The following is a 24,814-nucleotide window of genomic DNA, read 5'->3' as shown; positions in this document are numbered from 1 at the left end:
TATTCATATTGTGTCATGTTTATGGCTATGTACATGTTAACAATTGACATCAGTATTGGATTAGTGAGAAACCGTTTAAAAGCAAATTTTATCGTTTAAAAATGTTAATAAAATGTTTATTTTTTGAGAAAATTATTTTCAACATTGTCTGTATTGAAAGGTATATTAATATGAAGAAAGGCTAAATGCACAGATTTAGAGTTAGCATACATTTTTTGTCATGAATTTAGTACCCATGACCATGTATTTTGTGAAGCTTGATTTTAATGCAAATACAGCTCCATAAAAAAGTTTCACAATTGATATAATGGGTGTTTTTCTGCAGAGTGGTTTTGAATGTTGTTCAGTCACCTCATCAAGTTCATATTTGCACACAGGCTGATTTTTTTTATATTCTAAACAAGAAATTCACACTATAAGTGGATATGGTAGTGTTACTGAACAAGTCAACAAACCAGGTTAAAGTTAATGGTTTTACAACAAATGGCTGCCTGTAGTGATATTTTGTTCAAATGAGGGATCGTTCATTGCTCATTCACAACACACCCTCTGGCAAGATAAATGTCACCCATTTTAACAAATTACCACCCTAGACAGCTATTGGGTACGGCAAGATATTATGCAAATTAAATCAACTATTTTGGTTGTACTGTACATGCTACATGGGTGTGAAATCTCCTCTTTTAAGCTGAATTCCTCTTTTTTGGAAATTTTAGGCAAAATATTAGCTTTTTCTTTCATTTTCAGCCCATTTTGAGCATATTTCAGTGCTTTTCCTCTTTTTTGAACAAAGTTCCTCTTTTTTCAATAGAGGTCACTCACACCCCTGTTTAAATTGCTAATGGGTATTTTTTGCATTGTTTTTATTTTTGTGCTTTCAGGGATTAGCTGCAAAGTTTAACCCGGCACAAAATATGTTTTGATCTATAAGCTTTTAACCATGAATAAAGGAAATTGCTAAATGTTCAGAACATTTTGTGAAATTGTGAAACATTGACTCTCCATTTTATGCAGAAAAATGTGTGCAAAACAAATGATATTTCTTTCTTACATGTCCACATGATTGCCACAGAAGTTGCATGTGGACAATTAAGCGCTAACAAATGATATTTCTTTCTTCTTACAATATTACATGTCCACATGATTGCCATAGAAGTTACATGTGGACAGTTTGTGCTAACAAATGATGCCAAAGTAATTGTTAGTTAATGGGTCATGTACAGTTGCAAGCTGTGTGTGGCATCAAGTTTGGCATTTATGAGTGGAAAGAAGTGTAGACAGCTTTATTGACAGAGAGGTTTGATTTGTTCAGCAGTAGGTGTTGAACCCATAACCTCTGTCAAAGTCAAAGTATGATAAATATTACACTCAGTGAGTGTCGGTTTCTTGTTTGTGTATGATGCGATACAAAGAGAAACAAATGAATATAAATTTTAAGATATATATATATTATATATAAAAGTGTTGTTGTTGCAGTTCCTCCAAGAATTATGGAAAGATTTGTTTAGTAGTGTGTGTTGGCTATAACTATCAATTGTTGATTCCAGGTCATCGAAAGCATCAGAAATGATGAGTTTGGTTCAAATATAAGCATTTGTGTGTCTCATGCATATATCATGTGTATCAAGTGTGGTCAACATGCGGCCCATGTAATAACCGCCATTCCGATCTAGTCTCCGAGAAATTAATTCGATTCAGTTGCTGCACAGGCCGTGCATGCGGTTCTTGACGATGACCAATGTGGCCATGCACACAAGGCTTATTCTTACAAAAAATAATACTATTTTATAAAACAAATGTGGGGTCCAAAAACATGGGCCACCCCTGGTGTTACTTTGATCCTCGAATACAGAAGCTGTTTGACATTGGACCATCAACAGCCAACTTACTATATAGACAAAGGAATCAACAGTTGATAGTTGTGTCGTTTGACCTGAATTTGATGTTTATTCCAATAAATGCCTTGCTTAGTACCTTGGTGGAATAATATATTGATGATGCAGTTCCAGGATACAAATATATATTTTGTAATCCAAAATTCTCATATGCTGGAGGATATAATGGGCTATTGCGGTTGATCCATACACCCCCTTTGGAAACATGACCTTAATCTTCCACACACAGGGTGTGAATTTCAAATGGGGTACTTGAATAGGTGACTCCATTTGAAATCTTCACCCCCTGTGTTGGAGAATAAGGTCATGTCTTCTATAGGGGGTGTATGGATTTCAACTGGATTATCTCAATTAGTGTAGGAATTATTGAGAAGTACTGTCCTCGGTCACATTAAGTTAACCATATTCCACTGATGCAAAAGCAGATTCTTCATTGACTACATACAGGGTGTTAACCAGCCACCCATCATTTTGGGCAAGCAGGTTGCTCCTGGGACAGGCAAGATTAATGCCACTTGCGGATGCTAAATTCTAAAAATAATGCTTGAATAAGTTCTGTGAACTCAAAACAAAACAAGACTAATTAATAAATCAAGGCTATAGCAATAGCTATTTGAATTGAATAACCCCCAGAAGTTGCAGAGGTCCAATGTTTTCAGGGGAAAATTTTGAACAGGGAGTTTGGTGAAAATGACAAGCACTAGTCAAATCCTAGCCAAGACCCTGATTGACTATGTGTTCTGTGTGAAAGACACAGAATGCATTTGATATGATCAAGAACTACAATATGCTATGTTACTGCAAACCTACATATTTCATGAGGTATTTCACTTTGTGAGGAGCCTATATTTGCAAATCAAAAACCTGCAAATTATAAATAAATGCATTGAAATATTTTGACGGTAAAACGTTTGGAAACATTCAGCTATGTAAAATGAACCTGCAACAAGAGATAATTGTGGATATGTGGTACGACTAGGGACAAATCTTCTGCAGTTGTAAATAGAAATGTGGACTGTTTGCCATGTTTTACACTTTGTTCACAGAAAATGCAGTTCAACTGAAGAGGAATAACTGATAATTGGGCTATTCCGGTTAAAATCCATAAACCTCTATGGAAGGCATGACCTTAATCTCCCACCAACAGGGGTGTAGATTTCAAATGGAGTCACACATTCAGGTAACCCCATTTGAAATTCACACCCCCTGTGTGGAAGGTTACAGTTGTGTCTTCCATACAGGGTGTAATGATTTCAACTAGAATAGCCTAGTTTGAATGTAAGAGCACATGGGATGAACATAGGCTTCCTAGTCTTCAGACTCTAAAATTGTACATTCCCTACTGGTATATTACTTATTGTACACATGTGTTCATTTTAAATGATGATGTAATGTAACACACTAATGTGACAAGCAATTTGACAACATTTACATTGCAGAATTTTACCTTTAGACTTTCCATGTATGTGTGTGCGATACAAAACGGTTATACCCAAAGAGTATGGACTCCTCCATGTTTGGGCATTGTTCACAGAGGGCAAAATACTAGTGTAACTTCAATTAGAAGTGTGCTTGTTTGGGTTGTGCATGTAATTCACACTAAGTGTTATGCTCACAAACCTTCGGAATGTTTATCGTTCGATATCCAGCTCTAGCCGATAAATGCAGGAGATACACTATTTTGTTCTACATGTTTGATAAACCAAGATGGTGGATTTATCATAGCATTATGCAGGGTTCAGTACTCTCTGGTTCTAATCTCTATGGTTACGATGCATTAAGCGCAATGAGTTGAATGTAGGGAGAGATCAATTTCTTGATATGGATACAACAAGTGTGCCATTTCCATACAAAAATGTATGTTTTCTCTTGTCCTAGTAAACATTGGGATATTCCAGTTGCAATCCATTCATCCCCTATGGAAGACATGACCTTAATCGTCCACACATGGAGTGTGAATTTCAAATGGGTATACCTAAATGAGTGACTCCATTTGAAATCAACAACACCTGTGTAGGAGACTAAGGTTGTGTCTTCCTTGGGGGTGTATGAATTTCAACTAGAACAGCCCATTCATGTCGAAGGACAATTGGTCACTTTTATTTCAACATTTACATTGTGTACATCAACAATGTATGGAAGACAAAATGGAATTATTGATTCAATATCCAACTCATTTCGCTTATTTGTAATAAATTAAATATTGTAATTGATATCCTTTGTTTGAGATGGAGATGGATAGCCTTTGGATGTCATGTTTATTTCATTGTGAATTTGGATATGAGCTGCTTTTTGCCTTGCATCAGATGAAATCTGTATCGAGTTATATCGAATGACCTACTTCTTGTAATTAGAAAACAAAATATTTAATAGGCCTACTATATTTAATAATGAAGTGGGATGGTGATTTCACACTGTTGTACATATTTAAAGTCAATCCCTATTGCAATAGATCCCATAATTCCTTCTTTGTTGCAAGGAGGGAGCTCATTAGAAATTCAATTGAAGCCAAAGGTTATGCTCACTTCCATCTCAGACCTGGGGGAAGGGGTGCTTTATGCCATAAGGGTCAGACAATAATTATACAACAACAAGCTATATCATATTGTAACTATTGGACTTTAGGCTATTGCAGTTGAAATCCATACATCCACTATGGAAGACATGACCTTAATCTCCCCCGCACAGTGAGTGTGAATTTCAAATGGGGTTACCTGAATGGGCAACTCTGTTTGAAATCTACACTCACTGTTTGGAAGATTAAGGTCATGTCTTCCATAGGGGATGTATTGATTTCAACTGAAATAGCTTATTGGATATTATCATACAATGTCAACAAATTGTTTTGGTTGTCCTCCACAAATTTTCTGTGATATTGCTGATGCGTCAAGCTTAAGTTTGATATGCACAACATGAAAGAATTGTTCTGAGGAAGGTCACCAGTGTGTATGTATGTATACATCAATTCCATATTTTGCATGGTTTTTGTTTGATGCAATAAATTATCAACTAGTTGCCTTTGTAAGACAAGAAAGTGAATAAAGATTGTTATACCATAAGACTGGTTTTCATTTGTCTTATTTGTTCACAAAATATTTGTTTAAAAATTGAGCAATAGTTGAAATCTGCAGTATATAAGGGAACAAACCAAAAGATTGTTGACGTCCTATAAACAACTAGTTTGGTTTAGAGGGGAGGGTAAAAATACTCGATTACGTTTGTAAAAAAAACATCGGTCTGAAGAATGTGTCATAATATTATGTCCAAATTTTCAACATTTTATTATTACGTTTCTGGCAGGGAGGGAGGGGGTCGGCTGAGGAACGAAACTAGTTATGTTTATAGGACGTCATCAATCTTTTGGCTTGTTCCCTAAAATAGACCAGTTCAAATGGACAATGTGCTAATTGGGCTGTTCCTGTTGAAATCCATACACCCTCTATGGAAGACATGACCTTAATCTCCCACACAGTGTGCGTGAATTTCGAATGGGGTTAACTGAATGGGTGACTCCTTTTGAAATTCACACTCCCTGTGTGGAAGATAAATCTTTAAGGTCATGTCTTCCATAGGGAAGTGTATGGATTTTAACTGGAATAGCCCATTTAAAGGGACTAGAATTAGATTTGTCTCTCAACATGGAAAAGAAGCGTCTCATTGTAGGGAATGGTTGCTAGCTGGTCCCTCTGCGAGTGATCGAGCTTTCGTCAGATGTATCCCGACTTCCAAGGTTGTCTAGCTCTAACTTTTTTTATTATCTTTCGACAGCCATAGTGTTACTCTCTCTAGATCTAACTTCATCAGTCCTGGTTCAAGCTTGTCTGATGGGTCCAAGACTTCATCAGTCCTGATGAAGTTGGACACATCTGGTGAAAGGTCAACCACTCCTACAGGGACCGACTGCACCAGTACCGTGATAACTGATGGCATACTACAACATAAATATCACTATAGAAAAATTATTAAATTTGTGTACATCGTGGGACATACTCTTTGCGTGGCTAGGCTGTGCGTAGTAAGCTGTTGTATGCAGATAACCTCGCTAATATGGACGCATAGAGTAGCGTTGTACGCTCGTGTATATAGCATGATTAGTCGCGGAGTAACAAGCGTAGTTTAATGTTCCACGATGTACGCAAATTTAATAATTTTTCTATAGTTTATATATAACTTACGCAGGCATTCAGGATTCAGAACATATCCCTACTTAAAAATACAAACAATGATCAGAAACGCATGATGAGGTAAACTTTGTGTAAAAACTTTATTTCATAACTTCATTGAGTACAGAACATTGTTTTTGGTAGAAAGCAAACATTACAAAACAGTATTAAAGGTGAGTGGTCAGATTTATTCATATTCTGTCGGTCCGTGCTACGTCACTTCCGGTTGATGATGCGACTCAAATTTGAGTGAAAACAAGTCCTTGGTTCGATATTTTGTTGATGATTTCTGTCATTTGTGTTGTGTATATTTCGATCGCAAATAGTCAGTGGAATCAAACAAGTTTCAAAGTTTTCAGAGTGGAAGTTACTTACTTGATTTATCGTTTTATATAATGACAAACCGACAATTAAATTCCATGGTCGAGTGTTGTTTTTCCGAAATTGACGATGTTGCCACTCCAGTCTGGAGTGATAACTTCGATAGTCTCCTTCACAGCCGGGTTCTGTCGTTGATTACAAACCGTGAGCCACATGAAGCTTGGGCCCAAGACTAGAGATAGCCTGGATGTTGGACCGACAGAATTGTATTTCCAATTTTACGTAAGGACAATCAGAACCAATTTGCTTCCAATTTTGATATTCAAGCAAAAACATGTATTAGTAATTCAAAATACTACTTGGCTAGTGGTTCAAGTGCCACATGGTCAGGGTAAATAAGCCTGTACCTGAAGCATTAGGTGGAGTATCAAGGGAAACTAAATGCCCTACATTCTCAGTGCATTTGGAATACTATTACTGAATTTTGCCAAAAACATACAAGCTTTTCCCCAAAATAATGATAAAATTTGTCTCACTGTGTGGACCACACCAGGCCTGAAAATCCTTTGTTTAATTCGGGGGCTACTTTTGAAAAAAATCACCCGCGTAATTTAACTTTTAAAGGTTCCTCTCAGGATTTCGGGGATTAAATCCCCATAATCCCCATTTACTTTTGAACCACAAGCCTCAAAATAGTTTCTTATCAAGGGCTACTAAATTGCCCACATAATTTTTGAGGGCTATTTTGTTATTTTCAGGATAAATTGCCCTTTGTCCTTGTAGTATATTTTGAGCCCCAGCCTCACTAAATTCCAGACTATGGAATGCTTTGGGACGGAATGTAATAAATGCAACCAAAATAGTGCACCTCTGGCATTTTTTAGCATAGGAACAAATCAGTATCTTCCTGTGTGAGCGTTGCAACAACACATAACACACAGAGATTGCATACAAGTACTCACTTAAAAATCTTGAGTTTTCCAGGCATAAGGCAAAATAATCAGGAGATACACTAGTCTCCTCTTCAAGAGGAAAACACAAACATGGAGTCCATGGTGTTTGAACTTTACTCTGGGGAGAGGTTGTAAGAAAGTAGTAAAAGCAGCAATATCATGCTGGGAATAAATAAGATCTTTCATTTGTCATATGCAACTGACTAACAGTAATCAGTTGATATCATTAACATAATTATGTTACATATTAATTATTCTAAGAATTATAACATACCATTAATACAATTAATAATAATTATGAAATGGTGAAATTACTAACTTTTTAGTTACAAATTCATACAACTAGTCCAATAAAATTCCACCTACATGCATACATTTCAAAACTTGACAGGTTTTTTCCATGCTACTGTTGCAAAGCTGATCTGTATACAGCTGATGATGACTGCTGCTTAGCAACAGAGTTACCGGTTAATTTTCTCTCTGTTATCTGATTGTCAATAAAATGACAGTTTGCGAAACATCTGCATGTAAATGGAATTTGAAATCAGAGCAAATACAACACCTCCATCACAGCATGGGTCGTGCATTTTTGCAGTGGTCTGGGAGGATCTCACAGTTATGAAACCAAAATATGATTTGGCAACAATTAGGACAAGATAACAAAATGCATTTCAGTGGCATTTCTCTTTATGATTTTATTAAACTCTCAATACATGGATCCTGGGTTTCTCCACCGGAAGTCAGTTTGACCTAAATTATCCTGTCACTGCATTTCCTGGAACAACCTGTAGCGTGTATCGCACGGGAACACATTTTGTCACTCTGCTAATTGCGTGTGTGGGGTGCTAACGAATGCGCTGTTAGAACATGCATACTGTATTATGGAAAGGAATTTTGGTCAAACTGACTTCCAGTAGAGAAACCCAGGCACATTTGCCACTTCAGAACCTTCCGGATGTCCTGCCAGTTGCAGATACATGGTTTAAATTGTGTCCAATCTGACATGCCACTATGCATCTTGATGTAAAACCTAACTCCTTGCCAGAACAACTCGCTCCATGTCATTCCTCATTTGCGGATTTCAGATCCTACTCTTCAATCAGAGTCTTCATCATCAGTATCCTCTGCTAGTACAGTGACATTTTGTTTGCGTCTTGTATCTTCACTCCTCTGAGTTGACTGGGACTGGGAAGCACCAAAGAACATTGATTTGAACTGAAAGGAAAAAAATATAGGCATATATAGTAATCCAGAGATCAAAAAGTGTAAAACCTATTTGTCAATAAGCTTCTCAAAAGCAAATTAGAGCAAATGCCTATACATTAGCATAATCTGGAGTACTTATATTATAGGATTGGCCACTTGTTTGCCTATACACCACATGTTTGCAAATGAAGTATGGGGGATGTGGGTGATTGGGCAATTCTAGTTGAGATCCATACACCCCTAAGGAAGACATGACCTTAATCTTCCACACAGGGAGTGTGAATTTCAAATGAGGTTACCTGAATGATATGACTCTTATTTGAAATCTACACCCCTTATGTGGAAGATAGGGGGTGTACAAATAACACATTTTGTTATAATCATAACTGCGCTCACAGATCCGGAACAAAGTACAATAAATCGAAGCAACAGTAGATTCACTATTGAAGCGGTATGCAAGCATTGGGCTATTCCAGATGAAATACAAACAGCACCTATTGAAGACATGGTCTTAATCTTCCATAAAGCGAGCGTGAATTTCAAATGGGGTTTCCTGACTCCATGTGAAATCTACATCCCTGTGTGAGAGATTAGAGACATATTTTCCAGATAGTGGTATATGGATTTCAACTGCAATACCCCATTGTCGAAAATACACATACACAAATGTTAAGCTTAAATCGGCCAGTTGCTGATGAAAGTGACTTAACAGTTGTATATGAGACTGTCACATATTAACCACCCTAAGATCACTCAATAATGGATTGCAAGATTAGCAAACCCCAAATTAATCCACAACTTGGCATCTTTTGGAACCAAGAAGTTGCAACATTAAGAACATTACCTTTTTACTGGGTGGGGTTCCTGGTATGAAATCATAGTCATCATCATTGTCACTTGGTTCATCCAAATCTTGAGCTATGCTGATGTTTCCTTGTGCTTTACCTCCTTTCTCCCTATCATCGTCATCATCATTCTCAAAATTAGCTAATAAAGTACTATTGAGTTTACTAGGTGTATCATCAGGTGCATTGTCTTTGGTGGTTTCCTCTTGTTCTGTCGGTGATAGCCTCAAACTAGGCCTTGATACGGGTGGCCTGATATTGGATGTAACTACCGGAATAACTGGACTAGGACTTATATCACCTTGAAGGGTTCTGTCTGGCTCATCTGTATTGTCACCTTCATCGTTTTCTACATGATATGGTGGATATAATGACAAAAAGTTAGTGATTCCATAGTAAATAAATAAATAAAAACAGTCACTTTATTTGTGAGCCTTTTCTGACACAAGATAAAGGTCATGAAAATATGTTTCAAATGTTTTATATGAAAAAGCACAACAATAACATTTCAAAATTTGGTACGATTACCGAATATGGTGCAGTCACACCAACTTGCTAGACTTGAGTCCAGTCCTCGTTTACGGAGTTTAGGGTTAGGGTTTAAAATGTTGTCAAAATGTTATTGTAAAATATTTTTGGGCAAAATGTTTGTCAATACTTGAATAACATTATGTTAGAATGTTTTTTGAATGTTATTAAACATATACCCTTTATATAAACCGACATGTAAACATTTTTATGCTTAAACGTTTTATGTTTGCTGGGAATCTAATCCACTTGCGCCAAATGAGAGCCAATATTACTGAAATCCTTACATTGCTATCATATTTGCAAGCAAAGTAATGAGTTTTAATAATTCCATCAACATTTAAAAAAACAAAATTATTCCGGCTCAGAATACGGATCATGTCAGAAAGTGAATATTTTGTTCTGGGACTGCATTATTCAGAATGAATAATTAGACTAATTGTCTACACTTTTTTAATCCAATTTGTTAAAGTTCTTCACCAAGCAAAGGTGTGGATCATCATACAAGATTAAAAAACATGTGTAAACCCTAATGGCTTACCTTGTTGTTCCCTGTTCTCTTGCTGACTGAGTCTCTCCATAGCAGCATCTCCAGCAGCTAACATAACATCATCTGGGAATTCAACATCCATGGCTGTTGTATCACCTACAGACACTGACTCAACTCTAGATGTGCTATAAGATAAAATAGAAACTAGACTTAGCTGTGGTCTAAGACCACGAACACAGCCGTGCTGTGACCCTTTAATGACCTTTGACCCCAAATATATGAAAACCCCATAGACATTAGCTAATGTCAATGTATGTGTGCATGTGGCATCACTTTGCCATGTTATTTGTGGCAGAAGGGGCATTTTGAAGGTTTTGTCTCAGACCGGAAGTGACACCTTAATGACCTTTTACCCCAAATTAAAAAAAAATACCACGTATACACTGATTAACATCAATTCATGTGTGAATGTACCGTCTCTGCTATATTTTTCTTGGCTGATAAAGTTTTTTGAAGTTATTTCGTTTTATACCGGAAGTGACCCTTAATGACATTTGACCCCAAATCTGTGTACACCCCATAGACACTGGGTAATAACAATACATGTGTGCAAGTGGCGTCTCTGTCCTACATAATTTGTGAAAGAAGATACATTTTAAAGGTATTTCTTTTTATACCGGAAGTGACCCCTTAATGAGCTTTGACCCCAAATAAAAGAAATACCACAAATACATTGGGTGACTGCAGATCATATGTGAACATACCGTTACTGTCCCATGTTTTACTGAGCTAATAAAAAATTTTGAAGATTTTTCGTTTTATACCGGAAGTGACCCCTTAATGACCTTTGACCCCAAATCTGTGTACACCTTATAGACACTGGGTGATTACAATGCATGTGTGCAAGTGGCGTCTCTGTCCTACGTAATTTGTAGGAGAAGATGCATTTTGAGCTGAAATCACGTTTTTGACCCCTGTGTGACCTTTGACCCATTAAGTTTCATGTGACATGTAGGGGCATGGTCAATAATCATTGTGACTAAGTTAGGTCAAAATCGATGTAAGCATGTGAGTGCTAGAGCAAATGTAATGGTAGAAAGAAGAAAGAAGAAAGAACTAGACTTAGCTGTGGTCTAAGACCACGAACACAGCCGTGCTGTGACCCCTTAATGACCTTTGACCCCAAAATATATGAAAACCCCATAGACATTGGCTAATGTCAATGTATGTGTGCACGTGGCATCACTTTGCCATGTTATTTGTGGCAGAAGGGGCATTTTGAAGGTTTTTCGTCTCAGACCGGAAGTGACCCCTTAATGACATTTGACCCCAAATAAAAAATACCACATATGAATTGGGTAACCACAATTCATGTGTGAACATACTGTTACTGTCCTATGTTTTTCTTATCAAATAAAAATTTTTGAAGGTTTTTCATATTATCCCGGAAGTGACCCCTTAATGACCTTTGACCCCAAATCTGTGTACACCCCATAGACACTGGATAATAACAATGCATGTGTGCAAGTGGCGTCACTGTCCTACAAAATCTGTGGAAGAAGATGCATTTTAAAGGTATTTCGTTTTATACCGGAAGTGACCTCTTAATGACCTTTGACCCCAAATCTGTGTACACCCCATAGACACTGGGTAATAACAATGCATGTGTGCAAGTGGCGTCACTGTCCTACAGAATCTGTGGAAGAAGATGCATTTTAAAGGTATTTCATTTTATACCGAAGTGACCTCTTAATGAGATTTGACCCCAAATAAAAAAATACCACATATACATTGGGTGACTGCAGATCACGTGTGAACATACCGTTACTGTCCCATGTTTTACTTAGCTTATAAATTTTTTTTAAGGTATTTCGTTTTTTACCGGAAGTGACCCCTTAATGACCTTTGACCCCAAATCTGTGTACACCCCATAGACACTGGGTAATAAAAATACATGTGTGCATGTGTCGTCTCTGTCCCACATAATTTGTGGAAGAAGATGCATTTTAAAGGTATTTCTTTTTATACCGGAAGTGACCCCTTAATGAGCTTTGACCCCAAGTAAAAAAAAATACCACATATACATTGGGTGACTGCAGATCATATGTGAACATACCGTTACTGTGCTATGTTTTACTTAGCTAATAAAATTTTTTGAAGGTTTTTCGTTTTATACCGGAAGTGACCCCTTAATGACCTTTAACCCCAAATCTGTGTACACCCCATAGACACTGGGTAATAACAATGCATGTGTGCAAGTAGCGTCTCTGTCCCACATAATTTGTGGAAGAAGATACATTTTTTATGGTATTTTTTTTTATACCGGAAGTGACCCCTTAATGAGCTTTGACCTCAAATAAAAAAAATACCACATATACATTGGGTGACTACGGATCATATGTGAACATACCGTTACTGTGCTATGTTTTACTTAGCTAATAAAATTTGTTGAAGGTTTTTCGTTTTATACCGGAAGTGACCCCTTAATGACCGTTGACCCCAAATCTGTGTACACCACATAGACACTGGGTAATAACAATGCATGTGTGCAAGTGAGGTCGCTGTCCTACGTAAGTTGTGGGAGAAGATGCATTTTAGTTGAAATCACGTTTTTGACCCCTATGACCCCTGCGTGACCTTTGACCCCACGAGTTTCATGTGACATGTAGGGGCACGGTCAATGATCATTGTGACCAAGTTAGGTCAAAATCGATGTAAGCATGTGAGCGCTAGAGCAAATGTAAAGGTTGACAGAAGAAGAAAGAAGAACCTGTAAGAAAAAAGACACAGCCGTGACTAACGTCACGGCTGTGTAAAGAAAGAAAGAACCTGTAAGAAAAAAGACACAGCCGTGACTAACGTCACGGCTGTGTAATAATGAAAATTTTAAACCTTCACTTGAACCATAATATGCTTCTACTGGTCAAAAGATAGGTACATAACTAAATACAGAACAGGAGTTAGGCAGATTGTGTTATAATGATATATGATTAATCAAAGTGATTAGATTTGAGTTTGGACTCCAAATATCCCAGTGCTTTAAGCGCTGGGAAATTCGAGTCCAAACTCAAGTCAAGTCAAGTCAAGTCAAACTCAAGTCAAGTCAACTATAATGCTATGTAAATCCGCCATTTGTGATTATTACCCACATATACTAAAATAGTGTACTTCCTAAATTAATTAGCAAAAGCCCTAAATCATGCTATAGTTTGCACCTCTATGTTTGAGCGTTTAAAAGATTCAGCTACAAGTTACACACATTACACACAAAATTAAATGTGTACAAATCTAGATGCCTTTAGTAGTAGTGTGTAATTCCTTGTCACAAACCTTTGGCCCATGTCGATGCATGCACCACTTAAAAGAGGCAAAGACCATACTTTCATATTTGCACACTCACACACACTACACTAGTGGATAAAGTTTAGTATGTCTTCATAGTATATGACTGCATGTATGCAATGCATGTCCAACAGATGATCAGTTATAATAAATTATCATTCTAACATCATCACAGTATATGAAGGATCAATTGTAACTGATTTTACCTTGGTCTGTCTTCCTGTCCATGACCATTTGGTAACCTGTGTAGATGTGGTTGTCTATTGTTCTGTGGTGTCATAAGTTGCTGTCGCTGACTTGGTGGTTGCTGCTTAGTTCTATCAATTTGTAAAACAATTATACAGTGCATGGTTAAAACATGTATGTATGGTTATGTACGAACAATAATCTGATAAGCAGCCGCCACCACTTGGAATGAATTTCCCGAACTGAACTTGGACACAATTAAGCAAAATAGAGCACCAGGAGCCAGTGCCAGCTGGTCAGTCCATGGTACTCAACTCAATTTACTCTAAACTAAATAAAAATGTATCTACATGATACATATTGTTTGTGGTACCATACCATGTTTATCTGACAATATTAGCATCCCTGGTTTATGTACTGGTGAACATATATGGGCTTGCCTGTTTAGTTGTTTTGCAGTATTGGTTTTGAGTTTTTCGTAGCATTGGGTTTGCAATATGCTTACCCTTGTTTGTGAATAAGTAACTCTTGATTTATGACTTACTAACATGGTTGTGGTTACCCGGTTGTTTGCTAGTATAGTTTATATATTTACCCCCAGTCAGCTGCACTAGCTTTGAAGTCCAGCATGTTCTACGTTAGCTTAGCGTTACTTGGTGCGTGTACATACTATTACTTTAACGCGCGCGATCGAAGTGGCGCATGTATACATGCAAGAAACAATGTTAAGCCAACGCATCACACACTGAACTTAAGCTAGTGCTGCCTACTGGAGGTAGATATATATAGACTATAGCAGTAATCTTGCCTAAAGAGGTGTTTATCCTGCTCTGTGGTTGCCATGAATAGGTTTGGCTTATAATATTATCATTTAGTTGATTTACATAAACTATGGTTTCTGAAGTGTTTATCCTAGTTACAAATCAGTAACAGTAAGCATTAACCCTGGTTTGTAAAGTGTATGTTAGTAAATGAATTAGTAACCCTGGTTATGCTTACCTCCTGTGCTTAGTTGATGTGTTAATCCTGGTTTGTGTTCTACTGTGCTGTGTTGATAACTGAGTACAACTAACTTGGCTAGCAGGTGTATCAGCTAAAGTAGCTAACACAAATGTAGCCTCCAAAACGTTTTGTTCACCATTTATGTTAAACACAATTGGTCTGAAGAAACAATGAGAAAAGGGCAAAGATCAATATTACATAAATTATGATATAAGCTAACACAAATGTAGCCTCCAAAATGCTTTGTTCACCATTTATGTTAAACACAATTGGTCTGAAGAAACAATGAGAAAAAGGCAAAGATCAATATTACATATGATGTTCAAATTATAACAACGTTTCAAACTTTGCTAAGATCAGAGGATAAATATTTACAAATACCATTTCAAGGCATTATTTATAGAGATTTACTTTAACACTACACTATTTTTCACTCACCTATAGTGTAGTGTTAAAGTTAAACTCTTTTTAATTTATTTATTTACTTTTATAAATATCCATTCATATATTTTTTTAAAGCATGTTTTCAGTTTTGGTTTGGCTTTAATAACAATGGTGATTTGATGACCTCATACTAATTGGTCCTTGGTAAACCGAATAGGCATGCATTGGCCTTATGTTTTAATTACCCGTCTTGTTCAATATTATATGGATAATATTTGTATGGTATGTACTCACTTTCCAGTTGTCTCAAAATGTAGCGAAACTGGTAATCCAGCGCCATCAGCAAATGCTAGGATAGCCTATCACAAGAAAACATGCAAAACAAACAAAACTATTATAACATCCAAAATATTATAATCAACTGATGAGAACAACCACTAATAATATATGTTTTAACATTTTTTTTTATTTGCAGTCCCTCAAGAGAAACAACTACATTCTGTTGAGATGTAATTCTTGGTACATATTTCATTCCTAGCTACTTACCCTTAATTCCTTGAGACAGAAAGTAACTTCTGTATCCACACCTATTGTGTAGTCTTCAAATTCCTCTGGACTAAGAAACATCTCTGAATGTAACACCTTGCTAGGATCTGAAATACAGACAAATATGGTGCAATGATGAGGCACTATTACTACAACATATGATCTGTATTTTTTAGATTTGATACTTGCTAATAATTTGTTGGCTTCATTTGGGACAGTGACAGGTACAGATATGGAGGTAATTGATGTGATGTCACATATCCACCATCTTGTAGGTACAGGCTTTTTTTGGCTGCCTCCGCCATTTGATCCTTCATGCACAAACGCAAAGCACAGTGCCAACGCACAATAACAGTTGCATGACACGCTGCACTCTGGGCGTCGGTGTCCAATACAACATGTATATGCAAATCGAGTTGTACTCACAAGATGGCGAAAGGTGGAATAACTTCAATACTAATTCTGATTCATCAGAATAACTGTGCATGAAAGTGAATTTTGCACTCTCTTCTATTCTGCTGATTGATGTTATATTAATTGAATAAATGAATACAAAACCACCCAATACAAAACCCACCCAAGTCCATACTGTGGCCAAATTGAGTTAAGCATGGGAAATATTTGCTTATACATAGACCTATCATATGTATAAAAGATGTACCCAAATCCACCCTACGTGCGTCTATTGAACATGTGAAATCCAGCATGTATGTATACCCAGCATGTATGATATCAAAATCACTTTCCATGGACTTGGGTGGGTTTTGTATTCAGGTATTCAATTTACTGTGTGGGCAAGTAATTGGCATAAATCATAGCTCATTTGCAACTTACCTGGTTCATCGTCTACATAATTCTTAAAGCTAACTTGCTGAGGATTGACTGATAATGTTATTTCTTCTTGCGATGTCTGGAAATTAGTCACCACATCACACAATTCTCTGTTTAGGACACAAAAAGAATAGATGTAAATATCCTAGAAGAAAGTCAAATTCAGTGATTTATATTGAATACTTTTTCAAAAGCCAATTGCTGGTTTCCTAAAACATTTATTCTGATGTTGACATGTCAAAATAATTTGCATGTAATTCTCAATGCCAACATCATATCAATATACTGAACAGTTTCATCTGTAGTATATTTACCCATATTTGGTTTCATCATTTTGGATGACACTAATGAGGTACATTTTTGGATCATGCAATACTTAACTCAAGAAAAGAATCAAGGGTTTTGTTTTTTCGCTTTCATAAATCTAGTTTTTCATACATGAAATGGAACAAGACATGCTCAGAAAAACAGATGACCTGGCATATGTCAGGTCATCCTCGGTAGATAACATTGACCCAGTCTCATTGTGACAAAGACGAGCAGCAAGATTTGTGATAGGGGATTTTCATCAAACATCAAGTGTTACAGAGATGTTACAGCAGCTCAATTAGGAAACAATAGAAGAAGGAAGAATCAAGACTAGAACAAGAACCTTTCATGAACCGGTTAGCAATTGATGGGACAAAGTATTTCAAACCAAAACAAATTAGGAGCAGAAAGGGGCATGAAAATCAGTTTGTTTTGCACGAGACCCCATACACAGACATCATGAAGCAGTCCTTTTTTCAAAGGCAATAGAAATCTGGAATGGTTCCTCTGCGGTGCCTACGCCCGATGACGACAACATAAGTTTATTGACGACCCAGAAACCCCAACTTTTAATTATTGACTAGACTGACCCAGCCAACACTTAAGTCAACCTCCGGAGTATTCAACGAGGTAACTCTATTTTAAGTGACCTAGTGAAGCCCATGAAGATATAGTTGCCAACATGATTCTTGTATGACAACAATTGCAACCCTTTTTTGAAGAGTATCAGAGTTTTCAATTTACCAATTAAAAAAACGGAAGCATTTACTAACTGATTTGAGCCTCCCTTTGCAAACTGGATACTTTATCAGTATTAAATGTTTTGTGTTGCAAATCTGCCTTGGTGTGTTTTGTTAATATTTACTTTGCATCTGCTACAATATGGTTTGGGCACAAGTCTTTTGAAAACACAGCTTGCAGGGTCTCAGTCTCTTGATATGTCAGATTGTAAGTCTTCACTATACCTGCAATTGGAAAAGAAACTGAATGTTACATAACTTCAAAATCTTCTAAATGCTGATACATATAATATGTTTAGTACATGCAATCAGTTGCACAGTGACTATGTGTAAATTTAATTTAACACCTTCAACATAGTCTGTTTCAAAATGGGCTATAATTAAAGACAGAGATAAAAACAATTTATCGCGTCTGATGTCACTGTCAATTACGATCCTTGATTGGTTTACACAGGTTAATCAGCGCGTAAAAGGAAGACCGATCTATCTGGTGTTGATCGGAGAAAAGGAATAGCAGCAAATGGCGAAAAACTCCATACTTTTACAAGGCAAAAAGCAGCTTTTCTAGGCATTGTGGACATGGTGCCTTCACCAAAGAAAGTTTCCTACTATAAAGAACTAACTTTTGAGATGGTTTGCATGTCGAAAGGTGCAAAATTAACAATAAGGCGCCCGGTTATAAATCCGCGTTCAGCAAGTCATCATCACAACACTTGTAAACAAACCGTGCTCGAGTTTGATTGACAGGTGACGTCAGACGCGATAAATTGTCTTTATCTTTGTCTTTCATTATATTACTGTTGAAATTCACACACCCCTATGGAAGTCATAACCTTAATCTTCCACACAGGGAGTGTAGATTTCTAATGGAGTCAGCCATTTAGGTAACTTGAAATTCACACTCCCTGTGTGGAAGATTAATGTCATGTCTTCCATAGAGAGTGTATGGATTTCAACTGGAATATAGCCTAATGGCACCATATCAACTTCCCTTTGCTCATTATCATGAACTTGCTAGAAACAGAGTTCTGAACTTTTTTGAGTCATGGGTCAGGTTTAAGGTATTTGGGAAACCAGAAACTAGAGACACTTCATATTGCACTTTGTTTGTTTGAAAATATTTAAGTCAAATTTTGGTAGCGAGATCAGAACCATATGTATATAAGAGAAATATTGTGATGAGTTATTTCTATAGCTTACCATGTTTACAATGCATTTGAAAAACAAGTCTGCATTCCTTGGTGTCCAAACTGATGCGACATTTATCAACTGTCTTCTCCAAGCTACTCAATGACTTGAATACAGAAAGACAAGACTGAAAAATAAATATGGTATCAATCAATCAATCATTTTTTCAGGTGCAGAATGTGCATCATAAATTGCAAGTTGTGTTTTGTTTTGAGCTATTATAAAATTATATCAAATGATTTAATTAACCAAATCATCGAAGGAGAATAATCGCGCTTCAATTAATAAAAAGTTCAAAATATTGCTATTAAAACGGGTGACCATATACAACAGTTACAGGACACCATAATTATAAATAGTTATCAGTTTACAAATGAAATTAAGTCTAAAAATATACACAATGAAGACACAAATGTTGGCAGTGGCACCTAATATCATCACAAATTATAAGATTCAACTGTTGTGCGTTGTTATACAAGTAGATTTGACAGTTCAAATTACAGAGCTGTAGGCTTACAATAAATTCTTGTTGTTGATATTATACATGTAGTGATGTAGTGTCTTTTCTTATCTTCACTGCATACATAGAAGTGTGTATTGGTAATATTTGTATCTAATGCCTTCAATTACGTGTTGCATCATAATACTTGAAAGGGCAATCGATTATATCAATACCATTGGTATGTTACAGCAATTAACCGAGTGGCACTCACCGAGTGGTAGTTTACTTATGCAGTGATTGATTTGGTTTCACCAGTCAGCTACCTGCACAACCGATTCTTTTGTTCTGCAAGGCTCACTCAGTCATTTAATGAGGCAATACAAACGATCGAAATTGGTGTTGAAATGAGCAAAATTTTGAGTTACACCTTTTCAGTGTAAAAATGTTTTTCTCAGCCAAATGAAAAGCAATAATTTTCATTTTTTCAGTAAATGGCTGGAAAAACTATAATGCTTGATACTGATTTTTTTTAAATCCTGGTGTTAAACTTAGGCCTGAAATTCAGTCATTTAGTGTAAGATATTCGATTTTTATAGGCTTCAGCTTTTTTCTTGGATCAACCTTTTAGCTTTTCAAAGTAATATAGTTCGCTAATGAAGGATTTTCCCCAACTTTCTAAAGCACATCACCGTGAGCTATATATCATAGTTTTGTCAGAATTTCCGCTTTTGATTTCACCATCTTTCACTGTCGGCTGAAAAAATTTCTAAATCAACACATGAAATCTAAAGGCTAGTACTAGCATTGTGGATCGATATCCCTGGGTTTAATAGGAATACCGGCATGGCTATAGTGTTGCCAGAACTTCAATATAGCAAAGAAATTCCCAGACCTATAGCGCTCCTACTGATCATGTTTAACCAGAACACCCAATTGGGGATTTAATCGCTGGTCGGGCAATTTGCTTTCAATGAAAAATTGACCTGGATAACAACAAAGGAAATATCGACTATTTCTGCTGGTTGCTCTCGAGATAAAAGTACTCACCATTGCCTACTTTTACTTAGTTTGACATTTTCGGATCATGAATGGAAAAAGGGTAAAACAAAAACGGAAATTCTGACAAAACTATAACATATAGACCCACACGATGTGCTTTACAGAGGTGGGAAATATCTTTCTTTAGCAAACTATGTTAGTTTGAGACGCTAAAACATGAATTCCGTAAAAAGTTCGCAGGCTAATTCAAGGCCTATAAAAATCAAAAATATCACACTAAAAGACACAATTTGATGCTTAATTTTAACACCAGGATTTAAAAAAATGTATATCCAAGCACCAAGTTTTTAACTGACATTACTGAAGAAAAAAAATATTGCTTTATATTTGACCGAGAAAATTAATTTCATAGCAAAAAGGTGTATCTCTGAATTGTGCTGATTTTTACATGTATCGATCGACTTTTAGCGCGACTAAGCATTTCTAAAGAATTGGTTGTCCAGGCGGCAGACTGTCACCTGGATTTAGAAGTATGGACTGGCATGGTTGACTGGCAGCCAGCGATCAGCTATTTGATGTCATAACACATAAATTTGTATGTTGTATGGACTTACCTTCATTGATATTCTGCACCTAAATGGGTCATCATCATCATCCAAATCTGGCGAGTTGTTCTTAATGGTTGTATTTGCATGATATTGCATAAAGAATGTAGGGGCAAATAAAGAACAGGCATATGCTGATCGGGATGAATTGACTGTCCTCAAAGCAAGCTACAGATGATAAAAATATTGCATAGACAAGATTAATTCACTCAATATCAATGGTGCGATTGTATTCTTTCTTTCCTGAACTTTAAAAAAAAATTTAAATCCTTGTCAAAGCAATGTTTTATTTTATAATTTCTATGGTTATTTGCAGGAAAGATCACATCAAGAGTACATTTTCCATCCATATGCTGTATGGTGAAACCTTCACATTTGCATAAATTGCATAGTAATAAACATACAGAGTTGTATTGCTAAAAACATTGATATGCTTCATAGGCATTTGTTTTTAATATTTCTTTTTAAAAAAGATTTGGTGCCCCCAAATATTTTTCAAATTTATTTGATATTTCACAATGTCATAAATATCAACTACAGATGCTCACATTGTGGATATCAAAACAATCACAATCTTTTACTACACCCCTCGATAAATGTGTGATTATTTTTGCATTTTTCTCAAAAACTAACACACTGGTAACAAAAGTTATGTATATTATTGGGGCAAGGAATCCAATTACTACACTGGAATTTCAGTGAGCTAAGACAAGCGGTTCGTTTTTTATGATAAGAAATAAGGTACCGCAAGGATGTACCTCATTTTCTATCATATATACTGAACCGCTTGTCTTGAGTCACTGAAATTTCAGTGTAGTAATTGGATTCCTTGCCCCAATAATATACATAACTTTTGTTACCAGTGTTAGGCATGTTCATAAAATTTTGAAATTTAAAAATTCATCTAAATTTGCTTTCATTAAAAAGAGAATCGTTTAACTTAAAAAATGAGTGGTCAAGACAATTATGTATGTAGGCCTATAATTGGCAATGTTATGAGGAAAAGTATGCTTGCCTGAATGTCCCAAAATGGGCCAAATTGTGTGTCCCAGCATTATCAATGGCTTCCTATGTCTTAACATGTGTGTATGTATTTTATGGCTAAATTTTTGAGCATGAAGGGCCATTTTACAAAAATGTGCTAATGTTTCATGAAATGTGGCTTTCATTACTTGATAGCATAAAATATTATTCAAATGCAGATTTTTTAAAAATCATGCTAGGTTGGAGTTTTGAGGGTCAAAATCCAAATTTTCTTCATTTTCCTATTGGATTACACAGTTAAGACAGGATCTTGGTGCACAAGTAAGCTTAACGAAGCCCGCCCTCACATGTTCAAAATGTGATCATGTCTACCAGTGTGTTATTAGTTTTTGAGAAAAATGCAAAAATAGTCACAAATTTACCACAGGGGTGTAGTACCCCCTTAAGTGCCATTGTAATCACTATACTTAAAGTTAATTTTTATTACTTCCGTGGTCCCGCACGCTGCTAGTGAATTGTGATCGCAGAGAAGTGACAAGGTCGCCTACTTACGCTACGCCACCAAGACCAATGGGTCAGCCGGCTTGTTGTCAAGTGCATTAATCAGCCAATCAGCGTGATTGTTCATTTCTTCTGTGTGCACGCTCGTCTACGCTAGGCGCACAGCTCGGACCACGCAAGTAATAAAAAATTAACTTTAACTTTACAAAATTATAATTGGTGCTTGTTAGTTCACAACCCCTTCTTCTCACACCACAAAAATATGTAAACCATCTAGAATGAAGATTGTTACCTACCCCATTGTCTAATGGCTCAATGTACAGGTCTTCACCAATCTTGGACAGACAGTGAATAGCTCGACCAAAAACTGTAAAAATGAAAACACATATGACATGACACCATTTTAGTATCAATTATTCAGCCATATTGTAACACATTTGCTGATGGAGGATTCCCTCAATATTTTCTAAAATTCTGTTTTTACACAATTGTAATGTACTTCAATAAACTAAGATACTCTACAAAAATCAAGACTTTAGCTGAGCTGTAGTTTGAGATTCTAAATAAACCGTCTACTTACATGATGTAATAAAGACAGTTAAGTTTATTATTACTATGGAAATGTTAGTCGAACACGTATGCGTATGGAATGTTTATAACACAGTACGTACCCCAGTACACGTACATGCATGCTAGACTGCGGAACTCAGTCCTCAATGATAGTCAGTCATTTATCTTTTGGTCATTATATGACTATCATTTGAGGACTGAGTTCTTACGATACATCTTTCGAGGTGCAGTTTCAGACAATAGCTTGGGATTATTGGGGCAGAGGTTATCTATTGAATCCTTTCATGACCAGTGAAGCATAGTCAAGTCTGCCAAGGACACTCGGCACAAATTGAAAGACCATGTCACTCTCGACAAAAGAATGCATGCATGTCAAAGGTCATACGACGTACACCAATTTGGTGTTTGTTATGCTCCTCGAAATATGTACCTATACTAAAATGCAGTAAACCTTTGACGAGCGCCAGTATTGTAAGGATACATCACAGATTTACTGCGTTGCACGACTTGTCTCTGATTGGCTGCTAAGGCGATATGTTGTTGCTGAGTGGAAATTTATGAATGAACTGAAGGAACTCAGCTATGCAGAGAGATTAGAAGCATTGAAGTTGCCATCATTGGCATATAGGAGAGTAAGAGGTGACTTGATTCAAGTCTACAAAATAATGCATGGCTTCAATGATGTTCAGAAAGAGGCTTTATTTGTGTTGGCTAAAGAAGGGAGAACAAGAGGCAATAGTATGAAAATTCAGAAGAGGCATTCAAGACTCAGCTTAAGGTCAAATTCATTCACCCAAAGAGTAGTAACTCCGTGGAATAAGCTCCCGGATGATGTAGTAACAGCCAAATCAGTCAACTAATTCAAGAATGGTGTCGACGCTGCTCTTCCAAGTGGTACAACAAGTACACATATGGAATTGGACCCGATTGGCAGCAGAAGTCAGTTTACTAACTCCTTCTCACTTATTAGGCTATGCAGTGTAATTTAGATGTTTAAGGTGGGCATTTTATAGGCTTTTTATAGCCTCCATCAGAGCCCGAGAAGACAGGTGAATACAGGTGAATAAATATGCGCAGTACGCGTTGTTAGCGCCGAATTTGCAACATCACGGTAGTCGCGCTCGTCAAAGATTTGCTGCATTTGACTATCTATGCATGACTGCATGCATGCATGCCATGGTGTGTGGGACGGTCGTACACACACATCAAAGGATCGTACCGTAGCACGACCGATGAAGTAACACACATTGGCGCTGGTAGTAAATTCCAATTTTCTTTGCTTCACCTCAGTTGTTCGGCTCAAAATTAAAAGGGGACATATGTGAGGTTTGCCGATCATACGATAGCCGATGTATTTCTCCTGGCATATTTCTCTGTGGTAGGCCCATGAATTGGAAATAATCATGTACAATATTCACTCAGTAATTCCATCATTTGTCATCCATGATTCAGAATTTAAATTTGCATGTTAGGGACTTTCACTTTCATAAATCATGACTTTTTTGCATGTTTGGTAAGTAGGTAAGCTTAAAATTTTCTGCTTTTAGTTTTGGGTCATGACATTGAGCAAAGCTGTTACCTTTTACGTTATTTCCTGGCAATACACACTTCATGATGTAGCTACTTTCTAGATCATGATGCTGATATAATGACGATACTAGTTGAAGAAGTTACATTATTTTCATTTTGGGTTGCTGTCATGTCGCAAAATTTCCAACCAGCCGCTATCAACAAAATGGAGTCGAATGTTTAAGAAAACTAAATTTGATTGGTGTATTTTCAGT

The 24,814-nt window shown here is 36.6% G+C and overlaps 1 protein-coding gene across 1 annotated transcript; it reads right to left on the bottom strand.

Annotated features, from left to right (window-relative positions):
* Window positions 1-6,135: 6,135 nt before the first annotated feature.
* On the bottom strand, window positions 6,136-24,765 carry LOC140155031 (cell cycle checkpoint control protein RAD9B-like). Its single transcript, XM_072177707.1, has 13 exons — window positions 24,610-24,765; window positions 22,757-22,827; window positions 20,985-21,143; window positions 18,942-19,056; window positions 17,867-17,966; window positions 16,696-16,802; window positions 15,862-15,968; window positions 15,610-15,674; window positions 14,929-15,090; window positions 13,950-14,060; window positions 10,453-10,586; window positions 9,383-9,732; window positions 6,136-8,547 (listed from the first exon to the last, which is right to left on the bottom strand). The coding sequence occupies exons 1-13, from the start codon at window positions 24,641-24,643 to the stop codon at window positions 8,428-8,430; spliced, it is 1,635 nt and encodes a 544-aa protein (XP_072033808.1). The 5' UTR covers window positions 24,644-24,765; the 3' UTR covers window positions 6,136-8,427.
* Window positions 24,766-24,814: the final 49 nt, after the last annotated feature.

Source organism: Amphiura filiformis, chromosome 6 (assembly GCF_039555335.1).
Source record: "Amphiura filiformis chromosome 6, Afil_fr2py, whole genome shotgun sequence".
NCBI classification, from domain to species: domain Eukaryota; kingdom Metazoa; phylum Echinodermata; class Ophiuroidea; order Amphilepidida; family Amphiuridae; genus Amphiura; species Amphiura filiformis.
This window is presented reverse-complemented; position numbering and strand designations above follow the sequence as displayed.